Source organism: Camelina sativa, chromosome 12 (assembly GCF_000633955.1).
Source record: "Camelina sativa cultivar DH55 chromosome 12, Cs, whole genome shotgun sequence".
In the NCBI taxonomy this organism is placed as follows: Eukaryota; Viridiplantae; Streptophyta; class Magnoliopsida; order Brassicales; family Brassicaceae; genus Camelina; species Camelina sativa.
Window position 1 is genome coordinate 22,578,192 of NC_025696.1, and position 25,068 is coordinate 22,603,259.

Here is a 25,068-nt window from a genome sequence, read left to right on the forward strand (position 1 = left end):
AAACAACCCTTCTTTTTANACCCTCTGCTGCAACCCTCACACCCGGGGCAACACCGTGACCGACACCGAGCCCATCCGCCCTGGCGTCACCCAAACCAGCCTGGTCTCCAGACACACTAGGATGAACCTGTGACTCCGCNGGTTATACACACAAGCATATGAGACCCTCAAGTTAAGCAAGCAAACAAAACACAAGCAATACATCAAACCAGGAAAAACAAGTCTCGGTTGAGACTGGTGTCGACCGATGCTACAAGAGAGTGTCGACCGATGCTCAACCAAAAGGTGTCGACCGATGCCACAAGGGTGTCGACCGATGCTCCACCAAATGGTGTCGATCGATGCTCCTAGAGTGTCGATCGATGCCTCTTCTGTAGACACAATCTGCGCGAACCCGAACGTCAAACTCTCCTTCCAAATCATCTCGAATCCGTCCCAAACTCACCCAATTACCTCGGAAATCACTGGGAATCACAAAAGCAACGAACCCAAGCAACAAAACAACACAAACAACAAAGAAAACACCCAAACAAGAGAGATCTCATGCTTAGATCAACCATGGTCAAGCACTCACCTCAAGAACAGAAGATTGGGGTTGAGGAATCGATGGAACAACACCTCAAGGAGCTTCTTCTTCGTTCCCAGCAACAGATATCCCTTCTACAGCCTCAGATCTCTCCCAAAACACCAAGAACAAGCCCATAAATTCACAGAAACGATTTCTCTCCTTTTTCTCTCTTTTCTCACTCAACGGCGACACAACTCTTTCCCAAAACCCTCAATTTGTCGTTTAGCACTTATAAACACGATTAGGGATTTTAATTGAACCAAACCGAACCAAACATCAATTAAAACAAACCGGACCAAACCGGAAAACATGGTGTCGATCGATACACCAAGGGTGTCGATCGACACCCACACCAAAACCATAAAAAATTGGTTCGCGGTTGTTACAGGCAGGACTGGGAAGCTAGGTCAAAGGGGTTTCCATATATAAACCCCTCCTCTCCTTCCTCGCAAACGAGCACGCCGCAGACCCTCAAACCACAGAGCGAGAGCTTCTGAGAGAGAACTGAGCGACCCAAAACACTTTTCACTTTCTGTTAGGATTTATTTCATATCTTTTTATCATTTCTTTAGATTTCTACTTTGTACTCTTTACTCACTACTCTATCTTTTAATATAATGCAATTTTCATCCATCTTTACTTTTGTGTTTCTTGCAATGATTTTCGAGTAGTGTAGTAAAGTTTCTAGGGATGGGATAGATGATTTTGTGTTCTTGATCGGTTATGATGTCTTAGTTTGATTATATATGTTTTATAGATTCCCTTCTAGATTGGTGTTCTTAATGTTGTCAACAAACCGAGAGGGTGAGATTAGATCAAGGGTGTTTTACCACCGAGAGGTGTAGATAAAATGCTTGAATCAACCAATGTTAGAGGTTTACTCACTTAGCCTAAGAGATTAGATGAGTAAGGGGTTTACTGACAATAATGAATCGGTTCTTATTGCCTGCTTGGTCATGTTTCTCCAACGAGAGTTGGGTAGGAGAGTGATCAAGGTTGATTGTGTCTATCACGAGAGTGTTTTAACAAGATTTTTAGAGATTCATTGTCNCGACACAACTCTTTCCCAAAACCCTCAATTTGTCGTTTAGCACTTATAAACACGATTAGGGATTTTAATTGAACCAAACCGAACCAAACAGCAATTAAAACAAACCGGACCAAACCGGAAAACATGGTGTCGATCGATACACCAAGGGTGTCGATCGACACCCACACCAAAACCATAAAAAATTGGTTCGCGGTTGTTACAGGCAGGACTGGGAAGCTAGGTCAAAGGGGTTTCCATATATAAACCCCTCCTCTCCTTCCTCGCAAACGAGCACGCCGCAGACCCTCAAACCACAGAGCGAGAGCTTCTGAGAGAGAACTGAGCGACCCAAAACACTTTTCACTTTCTGTTAGGATTTATTTCATATCTTTTTATCATTTCTTTAGATTTCTACTTTGTACTCTTTACTCACTACTCTATCTTTTAATATAATGCAATTTTCATCCATCTTTACTTTTGTGTTTCTTGCAATGATTTTCGAGTAGTGTAGTAAAGTTTCTAGGGATGGGATAGATGATTTTGTGTTCTTGATCGGTTATGATGTCTTAGTTTGATTATATATGTTTTATAGATTCCCTTCTAGATTGGTGTTCTTAATGTTGTCAACAAACCGAGAGGGTGAGATTAGATCAAGGGTGTTTTACCACCGAGAGGTGTAGATAAAATGCTTGAATCAACCAATGTTAGAGGTTTACTCACTTAGCCTAAGAGATTAGATGAGTAAGGGGTTTACTGACAATAATGAATCGGTTCTTATTGCCTGCTTGGTCATGTTTCTCCAACGAGAGTTGGGTAGGAGAGTGATCAAGGTTGATTGTGTCTATCACGAGAGTGTTTTAACAAGATTTTTAGAGATTCATTGTCTAGGGAATATTTGCTTGAGGCATGTAAGACATCTGTATTGGTCAGGAACACTTAGTATTCAATTACCCCATCCTTAGAAGCTTTCGTATTTTAATTGTTTGCATTTTTATTTCATGACTCAATCCCTTACCCGAACAGGTACACGATCACCTATTTCGAATAACCCCTCGATGTTCATACATCATTTGTTAACTCGATCACCCCACCCGATCCTGTACCCAAATGCTTGCAGAGTGCTTAGGTCGTGTGGTTTCTTGTTTATATTATTTTCTTTTATTATTTTAGGATTGTTAGACAAAACCCACTATTGCTTGGCTTGACTTGCATTATTCTGATTGCATCCTACCTGCTAGCATAAACAACCATTTGGATTGATAACCCTTTGTACTACAACTGCATAGGGAATTGATACCCTGGGTGAAAATCCACTTATCAGTAATTTCCTGAGAAATTTCCTAGGCCTAGCTTTTTGATCCATTGAATTTACAACAGTTTTATTTAATATTTTGCATTGCTTTCCTTTATTTAAATAAATTTGATTAACATAATTATAAAACTCTATAATTTATTGTGTAGACTTGAGTCCTTGTGGAATTCGACCCCTAAGTACTACATTGATCTCTAAATTTGAGAGAGTAGCTCTAGGGATTAATTTGAGCATATCAAATTTTGGCGCCGTTGTCGGGGGCTCTTTGATCTACCATTAGATTTGAGTTTTTGATTTTGTCTAAATTTTTCTTTTTATTTGAAACTTACACGCTTTTGTTTTCTTTTCTCTTGTGTGTTTCAGGTGTATGCCTAATAAGCCTAACATAAAGAGCAACAAGACTGGTCCAATGCTGAAGCTTTCAAATCAAGAGTTGGGAAAACTTGAGTGTGAGAACCGAAAAGCAGCCAAATATTTGAAGATGGTTAACACAATCATTCTGATGCGTGATGTAGATGGTGCTTTGAGGGATCAAGAGGGCCACTTGTGCAATGAGCTGGGCCAAAAACTTGATGCAGAAGAGAATGTGATTGCTGAACCTGTTGTTGTCAACGAGCAAGCTGGTGTTGGCGACGAGCAGGCTGTTGTTGTAGATCGACACCCCCTTCCAGCAGACGTACGTGGAGCTGCCAACCACATCCTAAACCCAGTTCAAAGACAGGATCAGAACCGAGACTTGATCAGGACCATTGCTGACTACAATCAGGCTAATCTTGTGTATGAGAACCGGTCTGCTATTGTTCCTCTTCCATTCCAAAGGAATGACTTTGAGCGGAAGCCTACTTACTTCCAGCTAGTTGGGCAGAGACCTTTCTCTAACCTGCCCCATGAGAAGCCTTTGGACTACATTGAGCACTTTGAGGATCTTGTGACAAGTATCAAGGCTAATGGAGTGACTGAGGATTACATATTCTGCAAGCTCTTTCCATACTCACTTGCAGGAGAAGCATCTCAATGGTTAAAACAGTTGCAAGCTGGATCTTTGACAACTTGGCATCATATTAAGGTGGCTTTCCTAAACTACTTTTATGATGATGCAATGTCTGATGAGCTGAGAGTCAATATCTCTTCATTCAAGCAAGGACAAGATGAAGCTTTCAAGGCAGCTTGGGTGAGATTCAAAGCTTATCAGAGGGACTGTCCACACCATGGTTTTTCAAGGGTTCAACTGTTGAGTATCTTTTTCAGAGGGTGTGACTGGAAGTATCAGTTAGCTTTGGATACTGCAAGTCATGGGAATTTCAAAACAAGATTTCCAGAAGATGCTGAAGTTTTGATTGAGAATTTGGCCTCTAGCAATAGCACTAAGGGAGCAGATGCTGAAAGGAGGAGATTGCATGGAGGATTTGATTCAAACCAGTTAGCTTCTGTTAATGCTCAGCTGGATTCAGTGCACAATCTCCTTGTGGGCAAGAAGTCAGTCCAATTTGTTGCTGAGGTTGAGACATTTGAGCCAGAGCCAGAGAATACAGAGGAGAATGTCAACTATGTGTATGGAGCTGGGCATCAGGGACAACGATTTGGTAATCAGCAAGGAAACATGCCTTACAGTGGGAACGCTTCAGGCTACACTTCCAAGCCAGAGTATCAGCAGCAACAACAGAATACCGATTATACCAGAACCTATGAGAACTCATCCTATCAGTCTCCTCCTCCTAAGCATTCTTCTGAGAGTCGAATGGAAGCCATGCTTGAGCAACTTCTTCAGGGTCAGGAGCAGTTAATTGTGACATTCAATGGAAAGATCGATAATGTCTATACTGAGCTTAATGGAAATATTGATGAATTGAACATTCATGTCAAGAAGCTAGAAAATCAAGTTATTCAGACTGCTGGGTCTGTCAACCGACAAGAAGGTTTTCTTCCTGGAAGAACTGAGTCAAACCCCAAGCATGCTTGCAATGCTATATCAGTGAGAGATGAAGATGATGGTGAATGTGCTTCTGCGGAACAGGGAGAAAATTCGATAAATCTGTCGGACCCAGATGATGGTGTCGATCGACACCACCAGGGTGTCGGTCGACACTCATCTCAGACGAATCCAGAACCTGCAAAATCTCAGGTTCTAGCAGTAGAGAGGGTGTACCAACCTATGGTTCCTTTTCCTAAGCCAAGAAAGTCCAAGCATGAGATGGAGGAAGCTAGATGCAAGGCAATGATGGACAAGGTGATGATTGAGATGCTTGCATCAAGTTTTCTCCTGGACTTAAGCGGTATGTGAAGGAATGGTATCAAATGGTTTCAGCCCTGAGGAAGGAGCATTACTTACAAAAGATGTCAGTGCAATTCTGTTAAACCAGCCTGTTCAAAGGAGGAAAGAGAGGAAGCAAGAGGTGGTTGTCTCTTAGGAAGTGAGTGCAATAATTCAATGTAGGAATGCTGAGAAATTACCAGATTCTGGAAGCTTTGTACTAGATTGCTCTATCTCCACAGGAAGGTTTGCTCACTCACTTTGTGATCTTGGCTCTAGCATCAACTTGATGCCACATTTTGTTGCTGTGAGACGTGGGATGACATAATTCAAGCCAACTCAGATTTCTCTAATCCTAGCTGATCGCTCCCGACAAATTCTTGAAGGTGTTTTAGAGGATATTCCAGTTAAGGTTGGAAACTTCATGATTCCCACTGACTTTGTGGTTCTAAAGTATGATACAGAGCCTAAAGATCCTCTCATCTTAAGAAGATATTTCTTGGCTACAGCTGGTGCCATCATAGATGTGAAGAAGGAACACATAGCACTGAATGTGGATGGTTTGAGTATGAACTTTGAGATGGATAATCTGAGGAGAGCTCCTACCATTGATGGACATACATTTTCTGTTGAGAAGATTGCTCAGATAAGCTGTAGAAAAGCAAATACACGGGCATCAGACTCAGTGTCGATCGACACAACATTAGTGTCGGTCGACACCCCTCCACGACCAAGACAACACTTGTCCAAAGTTGATGCTCCAAGTCGGAAACCTGTTCCCAAACAGAAGAGTCACCACTCCACACTCCAGAGTCCTCAGGTAAGGCAAAGGTACACCTCTTCTTCACCTAATCCTCCTCAGATCATTAATAAGAATTTCAAAGTTACAAAAACTGTTTTGCAGTTAACCAAGCCACGAGATTATCGTAGAGCGATTGTTTCTTCTGTTGATGATTTTGCAGGACAGAAAAGAAACCCTCCCACCTAAGTCTAGCCCTGGTCTTGTTCCTCACATTCTTGGCAAACCTCATGCACCTAAAGCTTATACACCACCTTGGATGAAGAGGTCATTCTTTCAGAAGCATTCAATGCCACGTTCTGATCCACCAGATGTCTGAGCTTCAGCACAGTCAAGCTAATGACTGAAAACAAGCGCTTAGTGGGAGGCAACCCACTCATAGGTTTTTCATTTCCATCTTGAGTCATTTTTATTCTTGCTTTGAGTCAGTTTGAATTAGTGTTGAATTATGAACTTCTATCTATCATGTTGCGTTTAATCTTGTGTTTGAGTGATTATTAGCAGTGCTAACATCCAAGGATTGAGAGGGACACAAATTAACTGCAACTAACTATGGATTTCTGGGCAAACACTCTGCACACGCAGAGAGTGTCGATCGATACCACTATTGGTGTCGCTGGACACCACCATCACAGATGAGTTAATCCGATTTTGGTTCATACTTTCAATACTCATTCAGTTTTATTTTATTTTTCTTTTGCCAATCTTAGGCTTGATAACACTGGGGACAGTGTTGTTTAAGTCTGGAGGAGGTTAGTTACTAACTATGTTTTTGTTTTTGAGTTTCAGTTGTGTCAGTTAAAACCATAAAGTTTGAGTCAAAATTTTCAAAATTTTTCTTTTTGTCTTTGGGAATTATGATCTTGACTAATGATTTCTCTTATTTAGCTAACACTCTAATGATTATTTTACTATTCTTGATCTCAGAACTGAAGCTTAGAAAGACTATGACCCTTATCAACAATCATGAAAGCCCTTATTCAATGGATATCTGATTGATCTAACGTTGTCTCAATTTTTATCAGAATTTTTAATTGGACTTAATCTCTTACTTTGGGGTTGGAAATCAGTGGATTAGACTTCTTTTTCGGGCCATACAAGACAATGCAATTTTTCAAAGTTTTTCAAAGTATGTCTCCCCTCTCTCTTCCCTTTCGTGGTTTAAAAAACAAAAAAAGAATAAAAGATGAGATGATTTTGATCAATTTAGAGAGGTAGGTAAATTACTTGTGACCTCATTATTCTACTCTTGAGTCAAATGATCACACAAAGCTTGGAAACGAGGGGTAGGTAAATTACCAATGACCCCGGTATTCGCTTACACCTTTGATTAAATAAAAAGAAAAAAAAAATTGGAAGTGAGAAAAGGGAGAGGAAAGGAGATGTATGAAGAATGTCTTGGCCTGAAGAGAGTCTATATGTCACTGATCAATACATCCAAGGTAAGAACTCGCCTATATTTGCTTAAATTTATATAATGAGATGACAATGGAGATTTCAGAGATTCCAAAGGATTGTGGAATTTGAGTAAGGAATGTTGATGCTTATCATGGTTAAGTATAAGAAGTAAGTTCTTGAGTCAGGTAAATGAAGAGTGTGAATATGAATCATCATGCAGTTGAGTGAGTTCTCTGTTTTCAAACCTCTTTCACAGGTCTAAGTTTATGTTTTGCTTGAGGGCAAGCAAAGGCTAAGTCTGGGGGAGTTGATATATAATGGTTTTTGTGGTTTTTAACCATGATATAAGGAGTCTTTTAGAGTCTTTTGATTTGTTTTCTAGGATGTTTTTGAGTCTTTACAGATTTTCTAGGATTTTGGCATGAAAGGAGAAAAGTGGAGCAATTTGGATCGTTTTGAAGCATTAATCCCGAAGAAACGAACTTGGAGTCAGAACAGAGAGGGAGTGTCGATCAACACTGCCTTAGCATCGATCGACACCCTCTTTAGCCGATGAAGGATCACAAATTTGGAAGTTTAACAAAGTTGCCCAAAGTTTTCCAAAATTGCAAGACTAGTCCCTGTCGTGTTTTAGGACATATAAATAGTATTTTTAGGTTTTACAAACCCTTAAGTTATTTTCTAGCAAGTTTTATTTTTCTGTAATCCTGTGAGATTTTGAGAGTTTTTGGGAGAGAGAGATCTGAACTCCTTTGTAGAGAGAAGAATTTCTAAACTCCTTCTTTACTCTTTTAATTTCAATTGCTTATTATTCAGAATTATGTCTTGTTCTTCATTGAATATGTCTGACTAGTTTGCTTGTTAGGTTGAGGGTTTTTCATAGGGTTTTTAGTGAATTATTAGATTTGTTCTTAATTGCTTGAATCCTATTTATTTGTTGATTTAATAATTTGTAATTTCCTGAGAAATTCCCTAGGCCTAGCTTTTTGATCCATTGAATTTACAACAGCTTTATTTAATATTTTACATTGCTTTCCTTTATTTAAATCAATTTCTTTAGCATAATTATAAAACTCTATAATTTATTGTGTACACTTGAGTCTTTGTGGAATTCGACCTCTAAGTACTGCATTGATCTCTTAATTTGAGAGAGTAGCTCTAGGGATTAATTTGAACATATCAAAGATGTCTCCTTCACATGACTAGTGCCAATGAATCTTTCTTTTACTATTCCATACATATCAACAAAGCGAAAAACCACGGCCATCTGCTCTTTGTCTGAAACATCAGCTGATTCATCTACCAATAAGCCAAAGACATTGTTACCAATTTCTTGGATAACAGATTTAGTTACTTCTGCTGCAAAGCAGTTCACAATATCTTTTTGAACCGGAGGTGATGTCATCTGACTATTTTTAGGAGCATTCTTCAACACAACTTTTCTCACAATCTCATTCTGACCAGCAATATATTGGAGAAGCTCCACAAATTTACCTTTATTTGTTGAATCTTCTAACTCATCATGGCCATGAAAAGGTAACCATTAATGTAACAAATGTCTAGAAACATCAATTGAAGCACTCAGCCGAACTTGATACTCATCTTTTATAACATCAGTTTGCTTCTGTAAAGCATGTTTGATAGACTGACCTTGTCTCATCAAAGCATCACATTCTTTCTTTTTTTGCAATGATGTGAAAACTAGTATGATCACCTTTATGCTTAGTAAACCCAGAGGTTTTATTCCACCCAAAATAACCAATCAAAACAAAAGCATCACTCCCACCTTGTTTCTCAGCTTGATCTCTGAATAAATAACAACACAAGCAAAAAGCTTTTTCTTTTTCTACACTATACTCTAACCAATCACATCCATACTGATCATATTATTGTGGATTAAAATGTCGTAATATACCTCCTACAATAATTTGTTTTAAAATTATGATCACGAGTGATGTACATATATTTTACCCTGTTTAAGCATAGTTTATCCTTCTATTTTGCCATGTTTACTAGCTAGTTTTGTCATTTTTGTGTAGTTTAGCCTCTGTTTGTGCATTAGGCTAGAAATTGCATGGCATTTGCATGTTTGCTTGCATAAATAGGTGATTTAGGTCCTTTGGAGCATGGAAGTGAGCTGAGGAAGAAGAAAATACATCCAGTGGAGCAGATCAAGGTTGGAATGGAAGAAAGCCAAAGTCTCGAAGTCACTCGACCAACCCACTCGACCAGACACTCGACCGAGCAGGGAGAGGGACTCAACCAAGAGGCAACAAGAAGCAGAAGGCACTCGACCATGCACTCGACTGAGCACATGGTCGAGCACTTCCAGCCGACTTTGTATTTTGTCTGCTAGCTAAGTAGGGCTACCCCTTCCTCCTATAAAAGGACAATGTACCCTGCAGCCATCAGAGAGAGATTTAGACCCCAAAAATCACTTGAAAACCTAGTTTTTACCTTAGTTAGCATAGCTTGTTCCTTTTGCATCTTTTAGTACTTTTAGCACTTTGTAATTTTCATAACTTTGGATCTGTTGAGAATTTTCTCTTGCTTCTTTGTATCAAGTTGTAGATCTCATCATCATCTATCTATTTATGTCTATTACATCATTTTTGGTTTTGTGTTCTTCATCATCATATGTAGATCTGAGTAGTGAACTAGGATCTTAGAGATGGGTTAGGCTGGTACAGAGTTATGATTATATAAAATGTTCAAGCTTGTTTGTCTATAAATCTCTTCCAGATTAGGAGATCTATATGCTCTCTTTGTTCTGAGAAGTTAAGAATAGATCTCAGGTTTCCTTTCATTCAAAAGATGTTTAGGATGCTAGAATAGACTAATGCTGGAGATTACTGTACCTAGCCTAAGAGATTAGTTATCTAGGGTATTTTTGACAAAGAATGATCTGGATCTTTAATGCCTGTTTATCCATGTCATAGCTAGTGAGAACTAGGTCTAAGAGTGTTTAAACCTGATTACTATTGTCATGAGAGTGTATTAGTAAGTACTATAGGTCAATGTCTAGAGATATCTCATATTGATTGAGTTTTGTTGATCAGTCTAGGTAGTTATATCTTGATACCAGCCCATGAATCCCATCTCTAGGACCTGTTTTATATATTGATTGTATGTTTTATTGTTCATATCTGCTTTCTGTCTTGTTTCATTGCATTATGGGTTGTTTAAGTTGTTAAGATAGGCACTGTTCTTCATTTTAAGACACTCGACCTTGTCACTCGACCACACTCTTACTAAGCTCAGTCGAGTGCTTGATCGAGCACCATCTTGTTTACTCTGTTTATGCTTTGAATCATTCTAGTTTCATTTCCTTGCACCTGTTTAGTACGTACTTGCTTCTATTTAGTATAGTTTCTACATTGTTCATCTTAGTTTTTATTGCATCTAGTATTGTTAAGTTGTTAGTTCATTGCATTTACATTTCTGTCATTAGGATTGTTAGTAACAAAGCCCTCATTCATATTTGGCTTAACTTGGATAAGTGTTCACATCTTGATTGTTTGCATATCACCCTTTATGGATTGACATTTCTTATATTACAACAACATAAGGAATTGAAACACCTTACATACACTCTGATCATCCATGCTATGTATATGTTGATTGATTGCATCATTGCATAAGTCATTGATTTACATTCATACATGCAAAAATCCTAGTTTCAACGAGGTTGATAAGGTTCTCTTATCAAAAATATGCGTCGTATCTCCTCTCTTTGATTAGGATGATAACTTAGAATGCTTTTTCTTTTATCTGGATCCCATGGCAAGTCATCCGAATCAATATTGGGTGGTGTGGATTTTCTTTTCAAAAATCTATCAATTTTATTGCCTACAAAAAAAATACACAAAATAACGAATAATATATTCATGTTTGCATAATTATTTGTAGAAAAATCTAACATACAAGTAATGAAATATTTTTTTTTACGTTCCAACTAGGTAACAAACTAACAATAATAAATAATAATCCATGATTCCATTCCCACGGAGATATCCAAGTAAGAGAAAAACTATTCAGCAATCCTTTCAATTTTCACAAATCCAAAACCGTGTATAGTATTTTAATTACTTAAACTTAAAAAAAAAATTTTAAACAACAAATGAATTAACTTACGGTTCATATTTTTCAATCTGCTTAAACCAAGAAGATGGTGGAAATTGGAAGAGGAAGAATATGCAAAGACGACGATGGAAGGAAGAGGAAGAGTTAGGGGCAAAAGACTAATAAAAACCACGAGGTGGTGGGCTAGTGGTTCTAGCCTTGGTGGAAGAGTCGCCTTGGTTGTCTAGGCCAGGGATCGATTCTCTTCAAGCGCAAGAATTACTCAGCATTATCTCTTTGGCCACATGGGTACAGGCCCATTGCTTACAGCCCATTTGCATAATCAGGGGGATCCTACCCGTGGGATGCCCTTCCTCCAGAGAGATTAGTCTTGGACCCCTCCATAGGTCTGAGGATTTACTCTCTGAGTTAACAAAAAAAAAAAAAAAAGGAAGAGGAACAGTCCAAATTGTTTATAAATTAAGTTTTTTTTAATTCAACTTACATTTATGTTTAGCCATACAAATATACAATATACAATTTTGTTAAAGGCTAAGTCCAACAGTTTTTCAAAAAGCCCAATGACCATATGTTAATATTTATTGAAGGGGTGTCAACAAAATTTCAGAAGGGTGTCAAACATTGCTTAAATATATGCTAATTAATTATTTTATAAAAGCTAATCTAAAATTTATAATTTCATGGGTTTCATTCTTCACTACTTCTGCCAGCTCATAGTATGGAAATTTAAAGTCGTACCAAAAGTTAAACATTTTCTTTAGAAAATTACATCTGGTTCTCTCCCTCTGCTGGACTAGCTTGTTCACAAAGATGTTCAATACGACCCTCAGTGTAAGAGGTGTAACTCTGCTGTTGAGATAATTAATCATGCATTCTTTGAGTGCTCACGTTTGTGTGAAATTTGGGATTTATCTCCGGCTCTGGTCTTGGCAAGGGGCTTCCTTTATGAATCAGTGTATTCGAATTTGGATTTTATCTCTAGAAGGGGATTCCTCAACCAGGGAATCTAGGACAACCTTAACAGTTACCATGGATTTTATGGTCGATCTCGAAGATTAGAAATAAAAAAAGTTTTTCAAGGTGAAACGACTCTACCCATTTTTTTCTTATTTTAAATACAATATTAAAACTACTGATCTCAAACTCACTATCATCCTAACCCCAATCAATACAACAGCGGAGATAACCAACAACATCAAACTAGCAATTATTCAACAAATGAAACCAATAAATTAAATATCCAATTAAACTGATTATCTGTCTTACATAAACCAATAGTAATCATTCAACAATGTCAACAGAATAACATAAACAAAGGAACCTACATTCTTAAGCAACATTCTAAGACCCAACTCTAGCAACCTAGCAGAAGCCAGCCGTCAACCAATCGAACCACTAGATCATCCTCCTCTTCATTTTCTTGACTCCAAGATCATACTTTGCCTTTACTTGCATCACAAACAATAATTGAGACGCATGAGTATTATCACAAATACTCAATAAGGCAATCCTCCCATCTACTGGGCTATACACACATGCAGTTAAACCAAGCAACAAACAAAGTTCAGCCGCTGCTGAAGATTGGTGTCGACCAACACCCTCCTAGTGTCGATTGACACTGACACCTGGCAAAGGTTGGTGTCGACCAAAACATGCTTGACATCCACCGAAAACCCTAGTTGTGTCGACCGACACCTCCACATGGTGTCAACTGACACTCACTAGAACCCTGGTGTCGATTGACACTGATGTCGAGCATCGTTTTCCTGCGATCTATAACGTGAATTTCCGTCTAAAAACGCCTCCCACTCGATCAAGGCATCCACATAAGCGAATCCAAGCGACAAAGACAAAAAAGACACACAAACATTTAAGGAAAATCAATCACACAATTCATAGAAATGTAAAACAGAGAATCTCAAGCTTAGATCAGCCATGGTCATGCGCTCACCTTTCCAACAAGAAGATTCTGACCAAAAAATGATGAATCCAACACCTTTATAAACAAATTTCTGCATATTACATATATTTGGTAGGTGTTGGTTGAAGTGACTCAATATAGATATATATACGGTACCAAAATCTATTGTGACTTTACATAAGTGAGTATAGGGAAGCAATGGGCAGGACCCCGAGGTGATTTGAAATATGTATATTCCTTTGAATTTTAGTATTCCTATATATGTCGGGTTGAGATCTATAAATAAAAGTGTATTTAAGTAAGGTAGTACTTAAGGTAAGTAATTCATTATTCAGACATTAAGACAAGTAACAAAAGAAAAACTCCATACTTAAAATGGTATTGCCTTAAAGGTACTCATATCATCATTTTATGGGACTCATAGTAATTCATTATGAAATTAAGCGGTTTGTGAGGAATATGGGGAGATATAAGGCGCCGGGGCCTGATGGCTTCTAACCAGTCTTTTATCAACAGTGTTGGGAGGTCGTTGGTCCATCGCTCATCCGCTTTGTTTTGGAGTTTTTTGAAACAGGTGTGTTACCTAAGGAAACAAATGATGCTTTTGTGGTCCTGATAGCTAAAGTGCTCAAGCCAGAGAGAATGTCGCAGTTTCATCCTATCAGCTTGTGCAACGTCTTGTTTAAGACAATCACTAAAACAATGGTGATGAGACTGCAGAAAGTAATGCCTAATCTTATCGGACCCGCCCAAGCAAGCTTTATACCAGATAGATTGAGTACAGACAACATTGTAGTGGTTCAAGAAGCAGTCCATTCCATGAGACGTAAGAAAGGTAGAAAGGGGTGGATGTTGCTCAAGCTGGACCTAGAAAAAGCATATGATCGTGTGTGATGGGATCTTTTGGAGGATACGCTTATGGTGGCTGGTTTACCGGAGAACTGGAGGAGATGGATCATGCAATGTGTTTCTGGTCCCTCATTGACAGTGCTTTGGAATGGAGAAAAGACGGAGCCGTTTACACCAGCTAGAGGCTTGAGTCAAGGTGACCCATTGTCGCCGTATCTGTTTGTACTCTGCCTTGAGCGGTTATGTCACCTAATTGATCTGGCGGTTGATTCAAAGGAGTGGAAACCGATCAGTATTTCTAGAGGAGGATCTAAACTGTCTCACATTTTTTTTGCGGATGACCTTATCCTTTTCGTTGAAGCTTCGGTGGCGCAAGTACGAGTTATTTGATGGGTTTTGGAGAGATTTTGCATTGCTTCGGGTCAAAAGGTGAGTTTGGAGAAGTCTAAGATCTTTTTCAAATAATGTGAGCCAAGACTTGGAGAAGTTGATAAGTGATGAGAGTGACATTAAGTCGACGTGGGACTTGGGAAAATATCTTGGGATGCCAGTTCTCCACATATTTGCTAATATGCCTAAATGATTCTACTTGCCGAAAAAAAAAATTCAAGAGAAAAATATGGGTTTAATTCAACTTTGAGCTAACCATATGGGCTACAACTATTTTAATCAACTCAGAGAATAGTTTACGGCTAACTAATATAGAATTGAAAACTGTACAACGAAGTTGATATGGCCGAGTTGGTCTAAGGCGCCAGATTAAGGTTCTGGTCCGAAAGGGCGTGGGTTCAAATCCCACTGTCAACAACATATCTTTTTTTTTTTTAATTTTTTTTCCACTCTTAACGCTTTCAAAGTAAATCTTACACCGTAGATCTCAGACAACGGTTCTCACCGCTCCACGTATAAAGAACATTATAAAAAGTCTTGTGCTCTATAAAAATCAAAATTTCTCACGAAAAACCCCATAATTTTCTAAAATCAACATTTATACCCTCCCAAAACCCATCTTGTTCGTTTGAAACGATAATGGCGTCGTCGAAGCATCAAGACTATGGCATCCCTTACACACCTCTTCCTTCATCACAACCTTCTCAAACCGTGATCCTTCTAACTCCTTATCGCCGTCACCGCCGTCCATCATTCCTCCGTAACCTCCGTTGCTCTCTCCTCTTCGCCGCCGCAATCCTCCTCCTCTCCGCCGCCGTGTACTTCCTCTACCCTTCAGATCCAGACATCACTGTCTCTCGAATCAATCTAAACCACATAAGCGTCCTCGATTCGCATAAAATCGCCTTAGACCTCTCTTTCTCGCTCACGATCAAAGTCCGGAACCGCGACTTCTTCTCTCTCGATTACGATTCGCTCGTCGTTTCGATTGGGTATAGAGGGAGAGAGTTGGGTGTTGTGAAGTCTAAAGGTGGACACCTTCGTGCTCGTGATAGCTCTTATATTGATGCCACGCTTGAGCTTGATGGTCTTGAGGTTGTTCATGATGTGATTTATTTGATTGGTGATTTGGCTAAAGGTGTTGTTCCTTTTGATACGGTTGCTCAGGTTAAAGGTGATCTTGGTGTACTCTTGTTTCAAATCCCTATTCAGGTATAGACTCTATTTCTTCTAGAGCTGAATTCAGGGTTCTTGATACTTTGCTTTATTCAGATTTTGATTGGAAAGGTTTTAGATTTGAGTTTAGTTTCTACTAAGGGTTTTTGGGGGTTTTAATGGTGAACGAACAAGTGGGTTTTGGCGACTTGGATCAATGGTTCTAGTCTTATTGTCTCTAATTATATTTGAATGATTAGCCCTTATAATGTTTGACTTTATTATTTGGAAATTGGACGAGTAAGAGTGACATTATTATTTACAACTTCCTGACTCCAGAACCTATACTTAGTTGAAAGAGTAAACAATATCAAGAGTTCCTAATTTTGTATAGTTTTTTTTTTTTTGAATAACTTATTTTGATATTTGTATGGCATGAACTTAGGTTATTCTGTGCCCGTTGTAGTTTCCTTGTTATAATTTAAAAGCTGATGATTAAAGTTGTTTCTTTCGACAGGGTAAAGTGTCGTGTGAGGTGTATGTTAATGTTAACAACCAGAAAATTTCACACCAAGATTGTCATAGTAAGGTAACCATGATTCTTTTCTTCCTCGTGCAATCTTGTTGGAATTGTATGAAACTATGTGTTTTGGTTACAGTCTGATTCTTCTATAAGACTATCCTTAGGTTGGTGAACAGGATCAAGTAATAGAATTTCACATAGTTTTTTTTTTTCATCTCCTAATCCCAGAGATGAGCTTTGTTAAAGTGATTAAGTCACTCATAAGATTGTTGTGAAAGCTAATCTCAAGTTTCCACATTGGTTGGTTTTTAAATGTGCAGTGATACAGTTTCCTGAGCTGGATACAAGATGAAGAGACCAAAGATGTTTTTAATGTTTACATGTTTTTGGTTTCTGGAGAATTGATTTGTAAGATTTTGTATAGATAAATACTCTTAATGTTAAAACTGACAGAGAGAGAGAGAGAGAGAGAGAGAGAGAGAGAGAGAGAGAGAGAGAGAGAGAGAGAGAGAGAGAGAGAGAGAGAGAGAGAGAGAGAGAGAGAGAGAGAGAGAGAGAGAGAGAGAGAGAGAGAGAGAGAGAGAGAGAGAGAGAGAGAGAGAGAGAGAGAGAGAGAGAGAGAGAGAGAGAGAGAGAGAGAGAGAGAGAGAGAGAGAGAGAGAGAGAGAGAGAGAGAGAGAGAGAGAGAGAGAGAGAGAGAGAGAGAGAGAGAGAGAGAGAGAGAGAGAGAGAGAGAGAGAGAGAGAGAGAGAGAGAGAGAGAGAGAGAACTATTTACTTTCTTATTAGTTCCTCAAATGAGTACAAGTGTTTACTTTTGTGGACATGAATAGACCAACTCAATAAACGCACCTAATTTATGCAGTCGTTTTGTTGGTTGCTTCTTCTTTACATGTACGTAGTTTTGTTGCCCGCTCATTCACCTTGCTTTGCTTGTCTTCATATGGTGGGATTGTAACATCTTCGATCGGCTTTGTCTTTGGTATCAGTGCATCAGATACCAACAGTCTGGAAGATAGTATTGAATCAGAGGGTTATGGGTAAAGACTCACAAAGAACTTGGTGTTCACCAATAATTGCAAAATCAAATATTTTAAACTCTTTCGATCTTGTATGGAACGTTTTCAGCTCCGTTTGGCTGCTACTCCACTGGATGTTGTAAATGTTAAGAATACTATATTTTTTCTAAATGATGAACAAATTTGATATAAAATTATATAGTCTAACGTTTTCATAACTTCTTTATTGTAATACATCTCTTAAGATGATGTTATCCGACAGTAACCAACATGAAAAACCATCTTCTTAAATCATAAGACATGTAATTTAAAGTCTTCAAATACGTATTGGATCTATGAGAAGAGTTACCATATACTCCTTGAGTTTTCCGTCACTACAATTGTATATATCATCGGACTTGGTGTAGAGGAGTTCCAATAAGCGTCCAAAATTGTGTGCTTGCTTGAGAACTCGACGTGGCATGTCAGATGTCTTGAGTAGTTCCTCATTTATGGTCTTATTGATGTCCCAGATCATTCTTTGACAATCTAGAATAGCCTCTTCCTTGGTAACTAAACATTCCTTCATATAATAGTTGATCGCATTCGCAGCAAAACCGTTACTCATGTCGTTCTGACAATACCATTTACCTAAGTTATAGGAAAAACAAAACTAACTCAAAGCAAACAAGCAAAAATCATTACTTCTCACCTCAAAATCAGTCATATCGTCCATTAAACGACCCTTTGCTGCTAGAGATTTGATTAGTCTTGGCCTCGATCTTACCCACTCATAAGCTTCCTTCCCAACAGTCTCTCCCATTCCAACAAAAGAATACATTAATGTTGCATATGTGGTAAGTGCTATTCCACCAACCTCTACATGTTCTTCAAAGCTAGGCACCTGAATTTCTCGTGCCCATTTGACAAGATCAAGATTTGCTCTCACAAGTGTCTTGAGCTATTAAAAAAAAAAAAATTATATAGTTTTCATTGATAAACGATATATATAAGTATCTATTTTTTTCTCAAAGATATGCATAAGTATATTTTTACAAGCTATATATATTTATATAATGTATGTTGTTATCAACACTGATGTATTTGTTTATATTGATCACCTCTTCTAACATTTCCCTCAAGTGGTAGGAACTTCCTTTAGACCTCACTCCTCTTTCGATATCGTCGAAAACATCCAACATAAGTTTGAAGACAATTCGTGATATACCTTCTAGTGTGTCAACGCCATCAGGACTCCATCTACACATAATACCCGCAAACGCTGTACATATATATATGTGGATAAAATACTGATGGCATTCAAAAAGTAGTATAGGTAAAAAGTTAGCTTATACCTTTCCACACAATCTACGAGTCTTGTAAGCTCAGGGATAGAGAAATAATGATCGCAAGCATGATCGCAAGCATCATCTAAAATTGTAAGAAGGTAGTTGAACTTAGCGGCAATTACCCTCCCACCTGAAAATTGTGGTTCGTAATACATCATCAATCCTGCTAGCCACGCTTCCACGATCCTCTCTCTAAATTGACTTGGCCACTTAGAAGTAAGGTCTAGCTCCATCCACCATCTTCAAATCAAACCAAAACAAACAAAAAACCAAAAAGAAACTAATTAATGAAGTTGGAGTTGTCAAATTTCACAAGAATGACCATTGTACTTTTTTCCTACGTACTTGATAAAGGTTTTTAGTTCTTTAATGTAATGCAGTTGCAATGACTTGAAACTGAGTTTGGCTAATTTGAGTAACATCTTGTCGTGATCTTCTTCTTGTTCGTAAAACGAAATGTATTCCCTTGCAATTACTGCTTCCATATTCCACCGCTGAGGTAAATAAAGTGTGTTCCTTATAAGCCTTAAGAAATGAGGCCGACATGCCCCACCTGCCAATAAAGACTTTAAGTGGCTCGATGTGAAACTCAATGCCTCCTCCAATATATAATCTGTTGTTGTTCCCAAGTGAGCGGCTTCATACAAGCTCAGTATACCTTTGGCATCTCCCGTAAGAGACTGCTCAAACTTTCCATCATCCCCTGTAAATCTTTTGAATACATCTACATATATACAGACAAGGAAGAGATGATGCACCACAAAACAAACAACTATTAATATATATGGTAAGACTTCGTTACAAAACTTTATATACATCATACAATTTGTAGCAGCATCCACTATAAAAGAACTAGTTTCTATTTATAAACTCTTCTCTTTCTAGCTAGATTCTCTTATATACCAAAACAAAAGCTAAAATTTTACTATCACGTCCAATTAAACTGGTGTTTAATGTTTGCTTGAATGAACTTGCTAATATATGTCAAAACAAAATCTAACCTTTCAATATATATTAAAAAAAGAAAACTAACGGCAAGAATTAGTTCTTTAGTGAATATCTATTGAAAATTGAAATGGTTTTGTAGTTCGTTACAAAAGAAAGAAAACTAACGGCAAGAATAGGTGTTTTAAGTACTATATGTCGTAAGTTATGTTCGACAAGAATAGGTGTTTTAACTATTATATGTCGTAAGTTATGTTTTTAAGTTGCATATATATAGATTTTACATTGTTAGGTTATTTGCAGTTTGGCACATGCATGAATGTTTTTTAAAAATTGTTTGTTTGTTTATATGTTATACATCTGTTTGAATTCAAACCCGAAATACTTGATTTGGACCTGATTCAAATCCGAAATCTAGAAATATCTGAACGGATCTGTGACATCCCGGTTTTAGAGACTTGCACAGAGGTTTGAAAGAATTGATTTGGCCACCTATGTCACCAGAGTACTCTTATCTTTTCGGTCAAAGGTCATAAGAGAACTCCAAAATTAGGCATGCTTGAGCTGGAGTCAGGGGCGGACCCAGGGGAAAAAATTACCCAGGTCAATTATTATTTTTATTAAGCTAGTTAAATATATGAAAGAGGAAAAAAGAGAAAATTGGTGTAGTTTGGAAGGGTCGAACTTGGGTCTGAAGTCGCAACTAACTGACAAATGACCAACTTTGCTCCAGGAACTTCCACATTTTTTATGCAAAAAACCATGTTTTGATATTTTATCCCGGTCAGTTGACCTGCCTAACTTCAATGTGGGTCCGCCCCTGGCTGGAGTAGTCTCAAGATGGGTGACCTTCCGGGAAGTGATTGTCGGAACTGTGTGAGTGAGGACAAAACACAGGGAAAGATGATGTGGTGATTTGTAGAAACGGTAAACAAGTCTTTAAAGTTTCACAAACGTAGCAAACCGACCGTCGGATATGTAAGGGTTCACGGGCGTAGTGAAAAGACGTGAGACTCATTAAGAAAGGTGGGCCCATGGATTGGGAGTGTACATGGGACCCACCGAGAGGTGGCGGTCAGGGTGCTACAAGATCCTATACCTCTAGACCTGAAAACCCAAAAATCTGAAATACCCGATCTAAACCCGAACGGATACCCGAACCCGCAAGCCTAACATAATGTGTAAACTCAATTTCTTTGTATAAACTTATTGATCAGGGAACGTGTTGATTAAACAACTAGAATGACTTTAAAAGAGTTTAAGCTGATGAAGATTTGAAACTATGTGAATGAGTTTACTATATTGATCTTAAAGATTAATTCAGCATGGTTAAGGTGAAGGAAGACATTGGTATTTAATAGTTCACCGACGAAACATGTCCAAAAAGAAGGAGTAGCATGCGGATAAGATCCAATCAGGAAAAGATGTTACGAAGCCAAATTACTCTCGGACGTTGATACCAAAGCAAACCAATGAATGATAAAAGAAAAAATGAGTAGACGACCTAAGAAGAAAATTTTAGACACTGTTAAACCCGTGAAATTTTATCTTTTTATCAAACAACTTATTTTGTTGTTGTTCCATTATTCTATCTCGTTGGATGACGAAGGTTACTTAAACGAAATCAAACGTTCTATACAGTTCAGGTTAACTTCTTATACAAGAATAAAACTCGTCATACTGTGCATATATTAATTAAGAGTCAATGTGTTGCACATAAAAACTAGGAGTCCATGTCAGGTCGGTTTACTAACTTCTTATATGACTCATCGTTGTTAAACATATATATATATATATATATATATATATATATATATATATATATTTTAAACATAAACCCTAAGATCTTAAACATCTATATTAATCACATAATAAAATCATACAGAGAATTAAAGTAATATCTCCACTCATTGTAGAAATGATGCTTCCTTGCATGGTTTCTTCTTCTTCAATGGTTTGAAGGCTTGAAAATAAACTCTTAGATGATCTTTAGGTAGAAGATAAGGTTTCTCTCCCCTTTCCTATAAACTCTTTTTTTTATGTGTTGTTTTGTTCTTGTGATGATTTGTGATGGTAGGACCTTACTCCTCATAAGGGTTTTGTCTTCTATTTTAATCTCAACCATCCATCATAGTAGAGATGAAGACAGTGGTGACAAGTGTGAGAACAAGTGTCTAGCATTGCTTCAAACACAACATGCAACTTCACACTTGTTCTCTTATGAGCTTTAGCATGACATGTAGCTTAGCACTTGTCCTTATAAGCATAAGCATGACATGTAACTTAGCACTTGTCCTTATAAGCATAAGCATGACATGTAGCTTAACACATGTCCTTTTGGTTCCCAAATGATTAAACAACATATAACAAACCCAATTGAATAACCTACTAACTATAAGACCACATACATGGGTAAGAAATAATTATTTTCTTACATTCTCCCACTTGGTCGTTAGTATAATGGTTTTATTCAGGAATCATAAGGCTGGCATAATATGTTATAGTTTTCATTTGGTCTTTCATAAGTGTAACAACCGCAAACCAATTTTTGGTGAATTGGTGGGGGTGTCGATCGACACCACATGAGGTGTCGATCGACACTGTTTGTTTCGGGTTCGACCGGTTCGATTTAATTATCTATTTCTGGCCGGTTTGGTTTAAGGAAACCATTGAACCGAGGTTTAAAAGGGGGAAAACCATTGAACCAGAAGGTTGCTGAGAGTGTTGGATTCGTTTCTTTTGGTCTGAATCTTCCTGCAAAGAGGTGAGTGCATGACCATGGCTTATCTAAGCTAAGATCTCTAGTTTTTATGTGATTTGGTGCTTATGTGGTTGTTTCCTTGAGTTCTCTATGGTATTTCGTCGCTGCTTTGGCTGGGTTTGGCTTCTGGGAAGGCATGGATCGGATTGGAGAAGATTGGAGGCAAAATTCGGAGTTTTTGATCGACGAAAATCGCTGCTCAGCATCGGTGTCGGTTGACGCCAACGCGAGGACGGCTCGAGACTTTGGCGAGTGTCGATCGACACCATGTGGACGTGTCGGTCGACACAAACTAGGGTTTTCGGGAGTGTCGGGCAAGGTGTTGGTCGACACCAGTATGGTGTCGGTCGACACCAGTTTGTCAGTGTCGATCGACACCATCTGGTGTCGGTCGGCACCCTTCCTTCAGATACGACGGATATTGCATGCTTTGTATATTGCCTGGTTTGTTTTATTGATTGTTGATTGTGGCATGTAAAGATCTTATTGCTTGTGTGTATAGCCTAGTAGATGGGAGGATTGCCGCACTGAGTGTTTATCAAATACTCATGCATCTCAATTTGTGTTTGTGGTGCAGGTAAAAGCAAAGTGTGACCGTGGGATCTAGGCAATGAAGAGGATGATGTTCTAGGGACTCGATTGGATGTTTTCTGGCGTTGCTAGGTGGCTAGATTTGAGTCAATAGAGACATTGCTAGGTTGCTGGTTTCATGTTTCTTGTTGTTTGGTATTTGGATCTTTAGTTTATGATTTTGGAATTATTACGGTTTATTTGATCTTAATTATTGGTTTTATTATTTCCGCTGTTTGGTGTGATTGTGGTTAGGTGGCTAGTGGGTATGGGACCACTAGCTTAGTCGTTTGTTATTATATTGTATTAATATATTTATTATTTATTATTTAAAAAATAAAACGGGTCGGGTCATTTCAGTTTGGGATCAGAGCCCTTACGGTTCTAGGTTTGGGTTCACTAGGTTTCTGTTGTGATGTTTGGGATTACATGTCTTGATTGATTATGTGAGTTAATCAATTGTGTGTGGCATGGAGTCTTAGAACATCCTCTTCGAGCCGACAGTGTCATTCCACGGTGAGTTTGTGTTTTTGTGTTTTTGTGTTATGTTAAGATTGCTTGTTAGCCTCTGTTCTTGGAAGTGCAGTGGTTAAAGGTGTTTGAGTTGTTGGTCGTGGATGGGACGTGGTCGTGGTCATGTTCGGGCGGGTCCCGAGGCCAGCGAGTGTGGGGTCCAGAGTTCCACGAGGAGGTACGTCAGAGGGTCGCAAGCGTATCAGGAGGGACCAGAGGGGATTAGCCGGTGAGCGTGCCGGGGGTGCTGGGAACCCAGGTGTGGGGTTGCAGCAGGTGGAGCCCAGGGTCGAGATGATCGCTTGGCGGATCTGTTGGCGTGCTGTTGGAGCGGTTACCGAGAGGGGTACCAGTGTAGGCTCCAGTTGTACCGCATGTGGCGGGGTGCAGCCGAGGGCTGCGGATGTTGAGGAGTTTTCATCCTATGTTAATAGGATGAAGCAGTTGTAGATGACCGGTATGAGATTATTGTCAAGAGGTATCGGGCCTAGAGAGGCGGATAGGTGGATGTATGCAATTGGAGCAGATATTTTCTCTGTTTGGTGGGTAATCCAGTCGGATATTATAATGTTATACTCTGAGCATAGGAAGTACTTTTGGCCGGGAGATGTTTATAGTGGTTAAGGATTGTTGCTCCTGAGGGGATGGTGATTCTCCTGAATACCGATAGCTCGAGGGGTTGGGGGCTCCGAGAGTGGCAGAGGGGATTATGTTCCCCTGAGTGGATGAGTAGTTCCTCTAATACCGAGCTCTTGAGGATTATGTTCAAAGAGTGAGACGGTATAACTCGAAGACGCTGGTCTGAGAGTGAGATCGGTAGGGCTCGAAGGTTGCGACCTAAGGGTGGTGGATTTGGGAGCAAGCAATACCTAGGACGTGAGTATAAACAACCTGATTGAATATAGATCTCGAGAGATTGACGGTGGTTTGATCTCGGGTTTTAGACATGTTGACAAACGGATCAGGGTTTTATGAACCAGAGCGGTAGTGCTGGAGTCCCGGGAAGGGGAGTTACAGCAGGTCTGAGCCAGGAAAGGCATGTTTGCCAGATTCATAAGTTCACGAGAAGCCTTCATGGCAGTATAATCTAATCGTTACGACGATGTTGGATTACGTTCATTGGAGATGGACAGGGTTGCAAGATTCAAGGTTTTGGTAAGCTTGCTGAGGGAGACAAGGCAAGAGGTTTGAGTTGGCGGCTTGCAAAGCATTTGATGTGGTGAATCGGAATGTGCGAACGTATGGTACTTGTTTGCTTTACTACGTTCGTATTGATGATTTGCTATGGAGAATTGCTAAGCGAAAAGCTAACTTTGTATTAAGCTATCTTGTGGAAGTTTCCCTAAGAAACAAGTTACTAGAGGTTCTTCGATGGACAAGAGATGTTGATATCCGAGTGGTGGTGAGTTGATGTCGGCTTACTTGATTTTTGTTTAGTAGAGCTGAAGACGCAGCTAGAAGATTTGTTGAGCAGGGGACTCTTTCGTCTTATCATTTCACTGTGGGGAGCGTCGGTGTTCGTCAAGAAGAAGGACGAGGTTTGGATTTATGAGTTTGTGGCGATGTCGTTCGGGTTGACTAACGCGCCAGCAGCGTTTATGAGATTGATGAACAGCGTGTTTCAGGAGTTTCTGGACGTGTCTGTCATCATTTT

General features: G+C 38.9%; 2 protein-coding genes and 1 non-coding gene across 3 annotated transcripts in view; 2 read left to right on the plus strand and 1 right to left on the minus strand.

Annotated features, from left to right (window-relative positions):
- On the plus strand, positions 14,938–15,018 carry TRNAL-AAG. Its single transcript has one exon. It is a non-coding gene; the product is annotated as a tRNA-Leu (tRNA).
- LOC104732466 lies at positions 15,176–16,721 on the plus strand. Its single transcript, XM_010452016.2, has 3 exons — positions 15,176–15,813; positions 16,274–16,345; positions 16,600–16,721. Exons 1-3 carry the CDS (start codon positions 15,241–15,243, stop codon positions 16,600–16,602), a joined length of 648 nt encoding a protein of 215 aa, XP_010450318.1. The 5' UTR covers positions 15,176–15,240; the 3' UTR covers positions 16,603–16,721.
- The window catches only part of LOC104733760 ((Z)-gamma-bisabolene synthase 1-like), a 15,666-nt gene continuing 8,211 nt past the window's right edge, over positions 17,614–25,068 (minus strand). The window contains exons 5-9 of the mRNA XM_010453312.1: positions 18,971–19,349; positions 18,632–18,865; positions 18,398–18,536; positions 17,989–18,237; positions 17,614–17,910 (exon numbers count right to left, since the gene is read on the minus strand). Of these exons, the coding sequence (XP_010451614.1) occupies positions 17,614–17,910; positions 17,989–18,237; positions 18,398–18,536; positions 18,632–18,865; positions 18,971–19,349 (1,298 nt within the window). The remainder of the gene's footprint in view (positions 17,911–17,988; positions 18,238–18,397; positions 18,537–18,631; positions 18,866–18,970; positions 19,350–25,068) is intronic.